We start from the raw sequence: 15,355 nt of genomic DNA on the forward strand, positions 1-15,355 counted from the left end.
CCTCCTCTCTAATTTCACAGTTATTCAATCTCTCATTCCACACCTCTGGATTTCTGGGTCCAGAAGCAACATGTCATCTCCGCAGGCAGCAGCATTTCAATACTACTTTGCTCACAGTAAATTCAAATAAATAAGTGACATACTCCAAGAAGCTGTTCTCTGAATGTTGATAAAAGATTCTACAAGGAAAAGTAAAGAACTAAACCCGGGGAAAAGCATAAACAAGAATATGGCAATAAAGAAATGAAGGGATTCATCTGTCAGTTTATGCAAATGTATTTAACCCTTCAGAGAATGAAATAAAATGCTCATAATTGTGTAACTTTTAGCATTTTGTCTCAAGAGCTGAGGCTGGGTTGAGGCTGGGATGTTCTGATGGTGGATCTGGGAAGTTCTGCTGTGCCCAGGGGGGCACTGGGGCTTTGGGGAGCTGCTGGTCCTCATCTACACCCTGCTGGGAACCCAGATCCCTAAACCAGCCCTGCTGCTCCTCCTTCCCTGCTTTGGGATTCCCTCCCCATCACTCAGGGACATGAAGCAGCATGTGGTCATTCCGGGCTGGTAACTGCAACCTTCCAGAGATGGGAAGTGAGCAGAGGAGCCAGAAACCTGCCAGACACCCACTCGTGGCTCTAAAATCCATCCTGTACAACACCAGGACACAGAAACTTGTCCCCTCCTGACACCTGCATCACAGTCAAGGTTTGTTTCCCTGGTGGAAACTGTGTTTTGCTGTTGCCTGGTCAGGAAGCACAAGATGTGGAAAATCAGAACAATTCTTTGTTCTAAACTTGCTTCCAAATTTTGTTTTGAAAATTCCTTGACAACAGCATTAATGTGAAGCAAAATAATTTTCAATCTGTGTACGAAATGACAAGAAAGACCCTGGGAAGCCTGATGCTCCTCCAAAAATTCATTTTATTTCATCAATTTGATCGTTAGCAAGAATGACAAGAAGGATTAGAGAAACCCAGCTCATGATTCTGTGTTGATTGTACAAATATTGAAGGTTGTACTGAGGAAAAGCAAACTGGCACACCATTAGTTTAGCTGTTAATGTCACATCCCTTGCTAAAACATCCATCAGGTACCTTGAAAATACAGCAAAGCTCTTCCAGAGCAGCTCTGCTCTCCCTTCATGCTCTGATCACTGAGAACTAGTTACTTGAGGACTTCCTAAATGGAGGTGCTGACCTTCCAAGGGGATGTTGTCACTCCATATCTGGGAGAAGGTCCAGACAAAGGGATGAGGAGCCCGTGGCACAGGCTGTGGGAAGCCCTGCCCTGGCCTCAGTTCAGCTGGCATCTCTGTTCTGCCATTTCCTCTCCAAAAGAAGGTCCACAGCTCATCAGGAGAGCTGGAATATGGTCATGGATGTATTTGGCAGAGATGGGGTAGTGGTAGGGGGACCTCTAAGGCATGGACTTCATGGTGTACCTGAACATCCCTGAGACATCCTGGAAAGCTGAATCCAGAGTCAGGTCTCTGGGGCTTTGCTACCTCAGATCCCCAGTCTAGAGCTTCATCTTTCATCCTGTTAACTACATGGAAGATTTCTATGGAGAACATGCAGCAATTACACGTTAACTTCACAGGATTTCCTTCTTTCTTCTGCTGGAGTGTAGGATTTACCTGGGAATGAGTGTCAGGGCACGAAGCTGAATTTGTCTGAGGGCCCAAACAGCTCCCAGAAGCTGCTGAGCATCCTCATTTTTCACTGAGCTCCCTGTAAACAGTTGTTATTCAGCACAGGATTAGGTTTCAAGGAAGTGAGGGTGAAAAAAACCCAACCCCACAAACATTTGCATTTCATATGTAAACGAGAGTTAATATCTGTATTGCCAGACAGGGAAGAGTTTGTTCTGGGAATACCAAAGCTGTCACATTCCTCTGGGCTGTGTCACCTGCACAGGGGATCCTGCCTTCCCATCATTTTCACAGGGTCTCTCCAGCTCAGATCCATGTCAGGGACTGGCTGGGGACAGAGCCAGACCCTGGGATGAAGTTATAAATGAAGCTTTTAGGAAGGCACAAAGATCATCCTTATGTTCTTTTTATACCTCCTTATAAAGGTAGTGGTCACAAATTATCTGGTGCACTAAAAGGAGGTTTTATGCCTGCTTCTCACCTTGCCTTACCTTGCTGAGCCTCTGTTTACATCTCTGCCTCTACTAACATATTTACAAATTCATAGAGGACATGGTTTGCATTCTTGTCCCACCCCATTCTTTAGGACTGAAGTATAAATTGCTCTCTTCAGCCTGGACAACTCACCAAGATAGTTTGCTTACTGTCCTTGCAGCCAGTCTCACACTGGGGATATTATCCCCTCCTCCCTCAAGCAGTTGAATGATTAACTCTATATGTTAGTAACACAAATGAACACCCAACTGCAGCTTTAATGACAAGAACTAAACCTATTCTGCACCAGCCAGAACTGAAGTGAAACCACCACTGCCTGGAGAAGATCAACTCTTATCAGTACTTCAGAAACTCAAGGCATGCAAAGCAAATACAGACACCAGTTATAAAATAGGGATATAAAAGGATCAGAGGTGGAAAAGGACAGTTATGGTGGCACCTCCTAAGTTTCTTCATCGCATCCATCATTTCTGTGCTGGGTGGGGAGAGGGCAAAGGAAGGATAATTTGTCTCTGGGGCTTTAGAGAAAGATAACAGAAAGAAAAAGAGAAGCAGCACTTGCCTGATGCAGAGTTTTATGACTGTGATGTGGCTCAGGGATAATTCATTTCTGGGATGGGGAAGGGAAGGAGACAGCAGGTGAAGTCCTGTGCTTGCTCAGGGCCACTGAGCCCAAGGTCCCCAGCTGGAGGTCCCAGAGGTTACCACGGCCACCCCGTGGTGTGTGGCTGAGCATCATGGCAAAGGGAGTGCTCAGGTCATACAGGGACTGTGGGATGAAATCCGTGGGGATGAGAGGGGGAACACTGCTGGTTCATCCTTGGGGGTGGCAAGAACGTGATGCAGAAGTAGAGAATAGAATCACAGGATGGTGCAGGTTGGAAGGGACCTTGAAGATCATCAGGTTCAACCCCCCTGCATGGGCAGGGACACCTCCCACCAGCCCAGGTTGCTCCAAGCCCCATCCAACCTGCCCTTCAACACTGCCAGGGATGGGGCAGCCACAGCTTCCCTGGGCAACCTGGGCCAGGCTCTCACCACCCTCACAGGGAAGAATTTCCTCCTCATGTCCAACCTATATCTTTCAGTTTAAAACCATCACCCCTTGTCCTGTCACTGTCCCCTCTGGTGAAAGAACTTAGGGTCAGGCCTGTCCTTGGAGATGGCTGAGAAGGTGTGTCAACCATCTTATCCTTCTCCAGCTGGTGGATTCCTGCAGGGTGAAGGAAGCCAGAGGGATCCACTCAGAATGTGCTGCTTGTAACCTGAAAGGATCAGCATTAGTAGAGAGCCCTGAGGGTGTGAGCACTTACCACGGGCACCACTGTCCCTCATCACCACCACCACCACCAGATCCTCTCTGTAGTGACCTGGTGGGGAGCTACAGGCTGGAATTCAGGTCTGGGGTAGCAGGGAATGTCCCTGGCCAGCCACACTAGCATTGCAACTGCCCTGCCCGGCTGGGTGTGCTCTGAGGAGCCCAGGCAAGCCCCGGGGGGGTGAGGCACCTCTTCCCCTGGCCAGCTGCCCTCTAGAGCAGCATCCCAGGTGGGGAGGGAGGGTTTAGCCAGCAGGTGGCTTGTTGCACAAGGAAAAGTCCCGGGAGAGGAGAAACGAGATGTCTGCAGAGGTTCACTCCTCAGCTCTGACATCACAAGCCATTCCCAGGTTGATCATGTCCCCAGAGGGGCCGGGAAGTGAGTAACCCGGAACAGCAGCTCTGCGGGACACTCAGCACAGCAATTAGCAGCCTGCTGGGGAGAGCTCCTCAGCCTTGCCCTTCACCTGATTCCTAGTGCCACCTCCTCCAGTCCTGCCCAGAGCCCCCCTGGCCGCCAGCGTGCCACCCCTGCTGCCTCTGGGCAAGTCCTTCCAGGGCTGGCAACCAGACCAGCTGCCTTACTGGTCCAGGGAAGAGCATCCCAGCTGTGTGCCAGGAGAGCAGTTGCTTTGGTTCCCAGGCACTTCCCACGCGCTGCATCCCAGCTCCAGCTGCCCTGCAGCATCAAAGGCAGCTGGAGCTGCCCAGCCTGGGGATTCCTAATGACCCTTCAACTAGGCCCCCTCCTTCCATGGGCCACACTGTGGGTATTAACTTCAGGGAGCTGTCACACTCACTGAGCACTCCCCAGGACCTCCATTCTGCTGTGATTTACTCTTCCTTTGAGCCACTGTTGATACCAGACTCCCCTTGCAAGCCACAGCAGGAGCAGCACAGAGATGTGGCAAGCCAGCAGCCTCCCAGCCGTGCTCTCACGGCTTCACTGATGATTGACAGACCACAGTTTAGCCATTGGTCCAAGCCACTTACTCCTTCAGAAATAATGGGCTGGATAAACAGAGGCCTGACCTTATGCCCAGGGAATGGATGCCATCCTTGCCATCCCAGCCCCTGGCCGTGAGGGGCTGAATCACCTGCCCTCCAGCCACTGCAGTCATCATCACCTGAGCTCCAGGGGAGCAGCAGGAAACTTGCTCTGTTGTATCTCTGCCTTGTAATGATTATCTAATCGTGCTGCTTTCCTGGTGACTACAGGAGAAGGAGAGCATAGCAGTTAGGTCCCAGGTGGGCCCAGAGAGGAACTGGGTTCCCCAAGGTGGGCTTGGCCTTGTCAGCAGAGATGGGCAGGACTCACCTGAGAGGCACCACCTGTGGCTCTGACAGGAGCAGTTTATCTCTCAATCTGTACCCAGCTTAATCGCAGAATGGTAGGGGTTGGGAGGGACCTCTGGAGATCACCTAGTCCAACCTCCCTGCTCCAGCAGGACCTCCTAGAGCAGATAAGCATTCACAGGCATTTTCTCAGAACTCTGATGGTGCTTCCCACCCCACCACCTGCTTAAACCCTTCTTCCCCTGCTCTGGCAACTCCCTCTGCCCTGCCCAGGGCACAGCTTTTCCAGGCAGTGCTGCTCCCACAGAGGTCACAGCACCATTTCTCAACACACCATAAAAGTGTAAACCAAGATACCGTCCTCGACAGGCAGTTACTGGAAGGCTCAGCTCCCTGTGCCTGTGAACTGCCTGGAGATCGTCTGCTAGAAACAGTTAGAGCAGGATAAAATATAATTATACTCAGGATCCTACAGTGAGTTCCCATCTAGCTTATCTGATGACTCACAGAGGCCCTTTCCTGACAGTACGTAATAGATACCTTGGAATTCAAACAGCCCAATCTGGCTGGAGGTGCAAACTGCTGCAACAATGAGAAAGACTCCCAGTGAGCAGCCTGCTCAGGCAGCAAGCCACACGTGAAGGCAGACAAATAAAAGAGCTCCCTGAGTTAGCCTGGGAAAACAACACCTAATGGTGCAGTTCCCCACCCTGGGGCATTCATGGCACAGAGCATCAGCCCTTCTGGCTCCAGGATCCCGAAGCAACGTTAGCTCCAGGCCAAGGGATTGGTTGCCAGGAAAACTCTCAGGCAGCTAGCGGGTCTCCCCATTTCTTCTGCATCTGATTAACAGCTGACAATAAGGTGGAGAGCTCAGCTCCTGAGCTGGGCGGGTGCCAGCAGTTACAGAAGCTGAGGGGCAGCCTGTGCGTGTGTATCTTTTCACTCAGTAGCTCGGCAGGCAGGTGAAGGTGTGAGCTGACAGGAAACGTATTCTGAGCACCCTCCTCTTGCTGCAAGCATTTCATCCTGCAGATTTCTCCTCCCTGTTGCACAAGGGCGTTTGCAACAGGCTTCTTCTCACCCAGTTCGAACCAGCACATCTGTCCTAAGCCAAATCCTTATTCTCTCCCCTGAAAGTGATGTGCAGCTCTACAAACCTGGGTCTTTTGTAGGAAGGAATGACACTACCTACATTCTGTCCTGCAAAGCCTGAGCCCAAAACAGTCTGGCTCTTGCTACCTCTGTGCTTCTGTAGCAATTGCTCCCTTGGGTTTGTCCCAGAACAAAAAGCCTTCTAGAACCCTCCAGACTCTACACTTAGGATATAGCCCAAAAAAAGCAGAGCTGTAAATAATATCCAAAACATTATCAAAGAGGTAGGACCCCCAGATGTGCTAAAGTGTACATAATAAGGAGAAACGAGCTAGCCTTGAATGCAAGGAGAGTTCAGAGGAAGCTTGTTGCCCACTGCCTGGTGGTTTTTGGTTTTGCTTTGTTTTTTCCATCCATCTTCGTGTGGGCCCTTTAGTTTGTCCACTTGAGATGAACTACACAGAGAATGAAAAGATACTCAGGCAGTGGAGGGGGGGAAAAAACAAGCCAAGGAAACAGCCTAAAGCTCCAACCAGCAGTCTGGTTTTGGTATTCTGCAGTCTACTCACTTATCTTCAGACTAAGGAGCCTGGTTTGCAGGCTGTCAAACGCTCACGTCCCCAGCCAGTTGGCTGTTGCTGTTAGAAATACTATTTTTCTTTACCAATCTTCCTAAATCCTCCCCCTGAAAAGCATCCCTACCCTTGAGGAGGTCTCCTCACTTCCCCCACAGCCCTGGATGAGCTGGCAACAGCTGCCGGTGCTGGTGAAATGAGGAGAGGTGATGGGGGTGGGTGTGACCACTGAAACCCTGATGTTCCAGTCACAGTCACTGGCTGCCAGTGGGATCCTGGGATAATTTCTGGCTGGAGCCACTGGGACCAGCCCAAGGGACCAGGCAGCACCCCTTGCTCCCAGGCTCCCACCCAAACACACAAAAAAGGCAGGCTTATCATTATTTTCCTTATCAATCATGAATGAATTATCTCTCATTGATTACCTTCTTGCTTTGTCTTTATGAACTTAGGAAACGAGGCACAGGAGTCCACGGGAACAAAGAGTTTTGCTGCAGGTCACAGTGCTCACAGCAGAGAGATGTGTCTCCTGCATCTCACCCCAGCGTGTTCCAGTCCCCCTCTCTTCATTCCCGCGTGGCTCAGCAAAAATCACTGCAGCAGGAGTGTTTTCAGGCTGGTGTCTGAGTCCCCCTACACCTGGAAGCAGAGAATGCCTCTGAGAGGTGCCCACAGGTGCTGCAAGTCCAAGGGAATGCCAGCATTCCTCAAGGACCTGTTTCTCCTTAGTGCTTCTGTAAGTGCAGGCAGGACAGCACGTGCTCCCGCAGCCCGTTGCTCCCAATCCCCTGGGATCCTCCCAAGCCCAGCTGTGGTTCCTGCCACACTCGGGCTGTTCCTCCAACCAGAGGACAAAAATAGCAGCCCAGCAGCCTCCCACGGGCCCTGGGAGCCAAGCCCTGCTCAGCCTCCCAATCCAGTGGCACGTGGGCATAGCATGGAGTGGCCCAGTTTGCCCCGGGCTCTGGGTGTTGGGGCTGGTCTCAACCCCTTCCAGCAGCAATCACCTTGAGAGCCACGGGAAACCAGCCCCAGAAACGCCCCAGACTCCAGCCCACAGCTGGTCTGTGCACGATGTTCAGCCCTGCTGGTCTTGCCAGTGGATTTAGGGGCTGTAAACGTGCCTGTTTCTGTCTTTAGAGCATGAGCAGAGGGAATCAGTGCTGCTCCACTGACCACCAGGGGAGAAGGTCCCACCTAGACCCAAACCAAAACATTTTGTTCCTTGGTGTGTTACCAAATGTAACCAAAGGTGGTTAATTTTGAGCCCAGTTTACCAAGGCACTTGGGCAATGACTCAGTGAGCAAGACTTCTAAAAATCTGATCTGGAGCCATTCATCAAGCATCCTGCTTTGTCAGCCCTGACCACTACTAGCTCCCAGCCTCACTCAGCCCTCAGCAGCAACATAAATAGTCGGGGAGAAGAGCTCCATGCTGGTATTCCCTGCTCAGCCCAGCATCAGGGATTGCTGTGGTATAGGGACACAGCCTGGAGGGAGCCAGGCCACTGGGATGTGGATTTGAGAAAGTTTAGTCTTAACCTGCATTCTCCACTAAGTTGTTTGTCTTCTAGAGTCACCCACTCATCTTGAATCCACTGGAGGAGCACAGCTCTGGACCAGGTCCTTCTAGCTGTGGAAAGACCTGGTGACCTTAGTTTTAATCTTAAAACTGGTTTAAAACTTCAGGAACTTCAAAATGCTTCTTGTGTTCCTGAAAACCTCCTTTGGGATTTCGACTCCCTCGAACTGAGCGGTGTGACCTGAACTAGAGGAATGTGGCACCAAAGTGAGTTGCATCTGATTGCCATGAAAAAGTCCAAGGGATTTAGACACTTCCCTGTCTCAAAAAATGGATACAGTTCCACCCATTTTGAAAGTGAAGTTTTTCAAAGAAGGGATTTAGTTGCACTCGATGATCTTCAAGTGTTTGGGTTTTTCCCAACCGAAACGATTCTGTGATTCTCCGATACCATCCTGAAGATAAAACCACAGACCACCTTGTGGGGTTTCTTTGAGCAACACACCAACCAAAAAGAGCAGGATAAGCCACAAATAAGAACTAGACTAAATTACAAATGTTTGCCTGTCACTCCCCCCCTCTCCCCAGGCACCCACACTTGTTTCCTTATCTGCACGTGAGTGTAAATTGGTTTGTTCTATTTTTTTTCTGGCTCATGGGCCGATGTCCTTTGAACCACAAAACATTTGCAGGTCAAATCATCTTTCTCTTCCTACCAAAAGCTGCAAAGAATGAAATTCCTTCTCTCCGACCATCCAGACAGTATTATTTTGACCAATTCTACCTGAGTTTGAAGCAGACAAATTTACAACCAGCTTTCAAACTTACACTGGGTTTTTCTCGTGCAACGTTTGTTTTCTTTTCCTCAACCGGTCATGAGGAATTTGACTGCCAGCATCTTGTTTCTGCTAGTAGTTGAGGGCACTTCCAAATTATTTGTCTTTCAGGAAGGAATAAGAGGCTAATAATTGGCATTTTTAGGTGGGCTGAAGTTTCCCTTCGGAAGGTTTGCTGCCCTGTGAAAGGCAGCCAGTGTATCTGCACCAACTGGAGCGGGTTGGGAAGAGAGACTGAAAAAATGTTAAAGCCACTTGAAGAACTGCAAGAATTTACCCCAAAGCAGGCAGCCTTCCCCAGAGCAGAGCAGATGAAGGGATAAACATTTCTCCTATCGCTTCCCGAGGGCAGGCACAGGGGTGTCCTTATCAGGAGCATTCCAGCCTGTCCTGTTTGTCACAGGAACCGGCCGGAGCGGGAGCGCTCGCAGCCAAGGGAGTGATTCAGTGGGGATGGGGAAAGGCAGGTGGAGCAGGTAAGTCACCTCCAGCCAGGAAGGTATAAAAGATACCTGAATTACAGCAGCAGGGCCACTTGTAGCCAGGGAGCTGTTAGAGGTTACTTGTCTTGCCAGACCTTCCATGCTTGGAAACAACTTGGGAAGCTACTGGGAAGCCTGGATACCAGAAGGAGCCTTACAAATACAAAAGACCCCGAGCCTAAGACTGTCCTCTGGAGAGAAGACTCTTCAGGGGTAGAAATCAAGAGCCCAGAACATGCTTTTCTCCTTCTAAACAGCCCTCTGAACAGGTATTTATAGACTTTAATCTGTACACCTCTTAACTCGCTGCGTATTCAGTTGCTCTGAGTTAAAGATACCATTAGGTGTCCCTGCTCATGGCAGGGAGGTTGGGACCTGATGATCTTTAAGGTCCCTTCCAACCTTCACCATTCTGGGATTAGGGACTCATAATCATATTACAGACCACTGTCTTCATGTTCTCTTTGGTCTGGTTTTATGGTGTGGAAAGAGGTTTTCTAGAACTTGTCAGGAAAGAAGTACTTAACTACTTAGGTTTGAATCTGAGTTTGTGTCTTTCTGGAACGGTTTAGTTATTTACTGATGTTCCCAGAGTTTCTGGAAAGCCCAGGTAAATAGCTGGGAAGGAGAGATAAGTAGCTGCAGGGTCTGAGGAAATGCAGTGTGACCATCAAGGGCTGAACTATTGCAGATACTGTATTAAAGAGAAAGACATTGGGTGTGTAAGAAAAAAGGAAAACAAAACGAAAACCCAACCAACCCCCCCCAGAATCGAATTCGTTCAGTTGAGATGCCCACTGCAGCTCTGCTCTGGGGCTCTCCAGCTTCACTGACTGGCTCTGGTTGAGCAGCACAGCCCAGCAGGAATCCTGGTCCCTGTGTTCCCTGCTGCCCAACCCCAATTTTAACTTCCTGAGCATCACCTCTGCAGCCACACAGGAGGCACACGGAGCAGGCAGAGGCTGAGCTGCCCCGTGTGGCACAATAGGAACTAAAACTGCCTTTCCTTGCCCCAGCTCTGGGCCCTGCTCTTCAGCTCTCCCCACTTTTACCCTGTCCCAGGTCTGGTCAAGATGCCACATAACACCAAAATAGTTGATTAAAACCAGGTAGACTCAAAATGGATTGAAACTGAGAGCACCTACAGCCTCACAACCACCTTTAGCGAAGGGGAAATGCGGGTAAAAGCTTTTATCTTAATTTAAGAGCAACTGTTGTGAGTAAACTTCCTCCAGTTTACTACCAAGATACTGCTGTTGCTAAATAGCTGTTGGATCACCAGCCACTAAAAACCCAACAGCTTTTTCACAGAGGTTATAAAATCAGTTTGCACAAGCCAGGGCTTGCTCTGGGGTTACCTTCTGCCACCCGTTCTGCTGCTCCTGGTTTCTGACCAACACTCCAGCTGCAGAGAACTGGGCTGGATAGAGCTCTGCAAAACAGAAGGTTTAGTGAAAAAAAACCAAAACCCACACACAACAATTCAGGGGGTTTCCCCTCATTTCTGTGCCAAACTGGGCTTTGTAATTCAGCAGCTTCTGCCGGATGGTGCTAAAAAATGCATGGTGAGCTGCAGCCAGGGGAAAAAAAAGTGCATTAAAAAAACATGACAACTTGCTGAAACGTGCAGATAGTGTGTGACTGAAGAGAAAACTGGAGGAGAGGCTTCACAAAAATGTCTTTGTTTAGAAGAAGAGAAGGAAAAGAAGGTTCTTAAAGGTGGTTTCAGCTCAGAAAATACCAGCCTTGAGGGGAGAATGCTTAATTCTTAAATAATAGAGATTTTTTGGTGTGTGTGTGTGCAATGTGAGGAATGTGCAGGCTTTTTGATACCTTAAATTGGTTTTTCATGACAAGCTGTGGAGCCTCTAGGAGCCCGTGCTGGTGAGGCATTGCTGGACTGACTGCAGCCCTATAATTACAGCAGCAATCTGAACATTTCTGGCTTGTCATCGGCCCATCTCCCAACAGAAAGAATCAAGCCCGGCTAGTTCAGTGACACAGCCTAAAAAAAATGTTCCCCAGGCATAGAGCACCAGGGCTGGGAATTTCCTCCAGCTAATCGCTCGCTTTCAGGCAAAAAGTCCTCACCAGCTGAGAAGTGATATTTCTGGGTAGCAGAAGGTGTGAAAAGCTGCCTGTCCTGCTCAGGGTAACTGGAATTCAAGGTAAAACTTCAGCTGATGGGAAAAGCCGGAGTGAGTTGCAAAGCAATTTACTCCAAGTGGCTTTTCAGCCATTCAAGCTGCTTGCAGAGCAGAGCAGAGAGCACCCGGTGAGGCTGTGGCCTCGCTGGCCCTTCTCCAGGGCTGAGGAGAGGGAAGAACAAGGAAAGGGTGGAGAACACCCCTCGCACCGAGGCTGTTTCCTCCAACATCGCTTTTCTTGCTGTGTCACGGTGACAGGACAGAGGAGCTTCTCACGCTGCTTGGAGGCAGAGGATGGAACCAACTTGGCATAGTGTTTCCTCCCCTCCTCTGGGCACTCCTGTGACAGGAGGGAGCTCAAGATCCCACTGTGGGCTGTCAAACCCAGGCAGCATCGCTGGGCGCTGCCTCCCTTGGCTGCTCAGCAGAGCAGAGATCCGCGGTTCAAGGCCCAAAGCTCTGAGCCCACCACAGAGATTCACCCCCTGCTGCCTCCACAACTCAACAGTCTTATCTGTCCCTTAGGCCTTGCTCATGCTGCCACCATAATATCTGAGTGTCTCCCAGACTAATAGACTGCCATAGCGAGGTCCCTACTAGACCTCATGGAGTCTTCTGCTCTCCTCCCTGCTCAGGTGTCGGGGAGCACCACCCGGGGTAGGTTTGTGTTGTGTTTTTTCTGCCCAGAGGGAGGCATGTATGGGGAAAAAAAAACTTAACCCACCTACAGTGCCGTGGGGGTTCTGGTGAAAAGGCTTGGGCTGGATGGTGGATCTCTGCTGGTTGCTTGCTTCCTTGCAGGATGTTTCACTTCACCTTTGGTATGCAGCTTCTAACAGGCTACCTGTATCCTTCTCACCTCTAGCAGGGATCTGTTCCAGACTCCGGATGCAGTGGAAGCTGTGAACTTGCTCTTTGTTCCTTCTAAGGGGTTAAACATAGATCTGGTGACGGGTGTCTTCACATCATGTAAAATGGAGGCTGTTTTCTTCTCTTCTAGAGTCTCCCAGGGCTCTCTTTATTTCCTCGGGCTCCGTCATGTCGTGCTTCACGCAGCTGTGGCACTCCAACACGCCGGAATCTCCCACCAGCCCAGTCCCTGCATCTCCAAGTGAAATCCCCATCCCCATCAGCCCCATCATCGTCACCTCCCCAGGAGATGGCAAGAGGAAGGCGAGGTCCCCAACCGACAAGCCAGGCTCTCCCAACCCCACGTCTCCAAAGCCAGCGTCCCCGGTGGAGTGTTCCATTTGCTTCAACACCTACGACAACACCTTCAAGACGCCCAAGCTGCTCCAGTGCTCCCACGTTTTCTGCCTGGAATGCGTGGCCCGCCTGAGCACGGGGCTGCCCCAGAACCAGCCAGAGGACCAGCTCCCCTGCCCCTTCTGCAGGCAGCTGACCAGCATCCCTCTGGAAGGAGCCCCAGCACTGGAGACCAGCAAGGAGCACCTCGCCACGCTGCCCCCCGAGCTGCAGCAGGAGAAGGTCCTCTGGATGGAGGGCACCAAGCTCTGCTGCCGCCAGGCATCCGACGACCCCGAGAACCCAGACTCGTGTATCTCCATCGACGTTGCCATGAGCAAGCCCGAAAGCTCGGAGGCCCCTCCGACAGGCTTGGCAGGGAGGCTGTCCCGCTGCGACATGTGCGACGACTGGAAGCGCATCGTCCTCCTCTCCGCCCTCATCATCATCCTCTTCTGCATCATCCTGTGGCCGGTCCAGTGCGCCCTCAAGACGGGCAACCTGCGCTGCTTCACCAGGACTGTTGCCATGACCAGGCCCGAGTATCTCCCCCCGAAACACACCACCCCAGCAGCGCCCGTGACACAGCACCCCTTCCAGTAGCAGCCCTGGCAGCACGGTGGGGAGCCACGAGCAGCCCCTTCCCATCCGCCATTCCCAGGGCTGAGGCAGGAGCAGCCCCTTCTTTTCCACCATTCCCGGGGCTGAGGCACGAGCAGCCCCTTCTTTTCCACCATTCCCGGGACTGAGGCAGGAGCAGCCCCTTCTTTTCCACCATTCCTGGGGCTGAGGCAGGAGCAGCCCCTTCTTTTCCACCATTCCCGGGGCTGAGGCAGGAGCAGCCCCTTCTTTTCCACCATTCCCAGGGCTGAGGCAGGAGCAGCCCCTTCTTTTCCACCATTCCCAGGGCTGAGGCAGGAGCAGGTCCTTCTTTTCCACCATTCCCGGGGCTGAGGCAGGAGCAGCCTCTTCTTTTCCACCATTCCCAGGGCTGAGGCAGGAGCAGCCCCTTCTTTTCCACCATTCCCGGGGCTGAGGCAGGAGCAGCCCCTTCTTTTCCACCATTCCTGGGGCTGAGGCAGGAGCAGCCCCTTCTTTTCCACCATTCCTGGGGCTGAGGCAGGAGCAGCCCCTTCTTTTCCACCATTCCCGGGGCTGAGGCAGGAGCAGCCCCTTCTTTTCCACCATTCCCAGGGCTGAGGCAGGAGCAGCCCCTTCTTTTCCACCATTCCCAGGGCTGAGGCAGGAGCAGGTCCTTCTTTTCCACCATTCCCAGGGCTGCTGGCAGACCCCCAGCCTCCTCCCCGCACTGGGGCTGTGCTTGTCCTCCAACACCCGCAACCACCTCCAGAAGCTCTGCCGAAATGAGCTGCCTCGGGCCCAGGAAGGCTGCAGGCAGCTCCGAGCATCCTGCTGCTGAGCTCTCCTTGGAAACCAGGCTTTGGAAGCAAAGACCTCGGGGCTGTCTTGGCTGGAGATGACAATGAGCGTAGCTCCTCTAACACCCTCAGGGAACAAAGGGCTATTTATTATTATTATTATTATTATTATTATTATTATTATTATTATTATTATTATTTTGCAAACTGAAGGATCTACGTGATTATTCCTAAGAGGAGCTGGGACGGGGAGGGTAAAAAAACACGTGAAATCCGTAAAAATCAGACGAAAAACAAACCCCATTCCAGGGCTGGAGCTGCAAATGCTGCCGCCTGCTGGCAAAACATGGCTCTGCCGCTGCTACCCACCCTGCTGCTGAGGTTTGCACAGAGCCATCCTCCTCCTTTTTCTTAAAAAGAGGCTTAAAAAAATATATAAATCAATCGCTCATCTCTACCTGGAAAGCAATTTTCACCAGAGGGGTGAGCACACGGACACAGCAGGACACCCCGGCCCCTCCAGGGACTTCATCAGCGACCTTCACCTGTAGGTGTCACAGGCAAACATTGCCTGAACGACAGGAGTTCCATCTTTTGACAGTTTTACCCTCCTAATCTTGAAAAATGTGTCAGTACGAAGACACAGGCCAGTTGCTTACGCTATATTTTTATTTAATGCAGTGATCCTCTGACAGTGATTAACACAAGTCTTCGTGAGGAAGGCGGCTTACAGTTAAATGTTTTCTATTCAAACACGTGGATGTAAGAGAGTGTTGTATGCAAGTACCATACGTGTATGTATTAAATTATATTTTATACAATGCAAGGTGTAATCTTGCAGCAATTTTTCCACATTTCCCTTCTTACTTGCAGTTGGAGGTGTTCACGTAGCCGTCCTGAGTCCAGCAGCATTCCCAGGCCCTGGGATATGAAGCCTGTGTTGTACAATCCTGCACACATGGAGAACTTTCTCCTGTCAATTCATACTGACTACTACCTAGGCAGTGTTGTCCCAGGTGCAAATTCCCACTGCACATACCTGCTTTAACCTGAAAAATGAGAAGCTGCAAAGGCTGCTCATCTCTGGCTTCTCCCCAGCTGGCTGAAAAGACACTTCCAGTTTCCCTTTCCAGGAAATCTAATTCGAAACAGAAAAGGCTGAAGCAACAGAAGTAGCTGGAGCCTGTTGCTATGCAAAACTTCTGTGGAAAAGTGCTGTATCTACACCACCTTTGGTGTTCAGCTGCAGGCTGCTATTATCTGTGCCAGCCACATGTCTGCAGCAACTATTCCAGGCGCTGCCACAGCTCCTGCCAA

General features: G+C 50.9%; 1 protein-coding gene across 1 annotated transcript; it reads left to right on the top strand.

Moving 5' to 3' along the window:
- The first annotated feature begins 12,019 nt into the window (after window positions 1-12,019).
- RNF223 (ring finger protein 223) lies at window positions 12,020-13,305 on the top strand. Its single transcript, XM_051637451.1, has 2 exons — window positions 12,020-12,071; window positions 12,415-13,305. Exons 1-2 carry the CDS (start codon window positions 12,020-12,022, stop codon window positions 13,260-13,262), a joined length of 900 nt encoding a protein of 299 aa, XP_051493411.1. The 3' UTR covers window positions 13,263-13,305.
- Window positions 13,306-15,355: the final 2,050 nt, after the last annotated feature.

The sequence above is a fragment of the Apus apus genome, chromosome 20 (genome assembly GCF_020740795.1).
Source record: "Apus apus isolate bApuApu2 chromosome 20, bApuApu2.pri.cur, whole genome shotgun sequence".
In the NCBI taxonomy this organism is placed as follows: Eukaryota; Metazoa; Chordata; class Aves; order Apodiformes; family Apodidae; genus Apus; species Apus apus.

What these genes read in the sequence shown, in the direction of transcription:
- RNF223 (XM_051637451.1), top strand. Translation starts at nt 12,020, where the DNA reads ATGGAGTCTTCTGCTCTCCTCCCTGCTCAGGTGTCGGGGAGCACCACC. An exon ending in GTCGGGGAGCACCACCCGGG is followed by an intron (nt 12,072 to 12,414) that starts GTAGGTTTGTGT and finishes CTTCTCTTCTAG; the next exon opens with AGTCTCCCAGGGCTCTCTTT.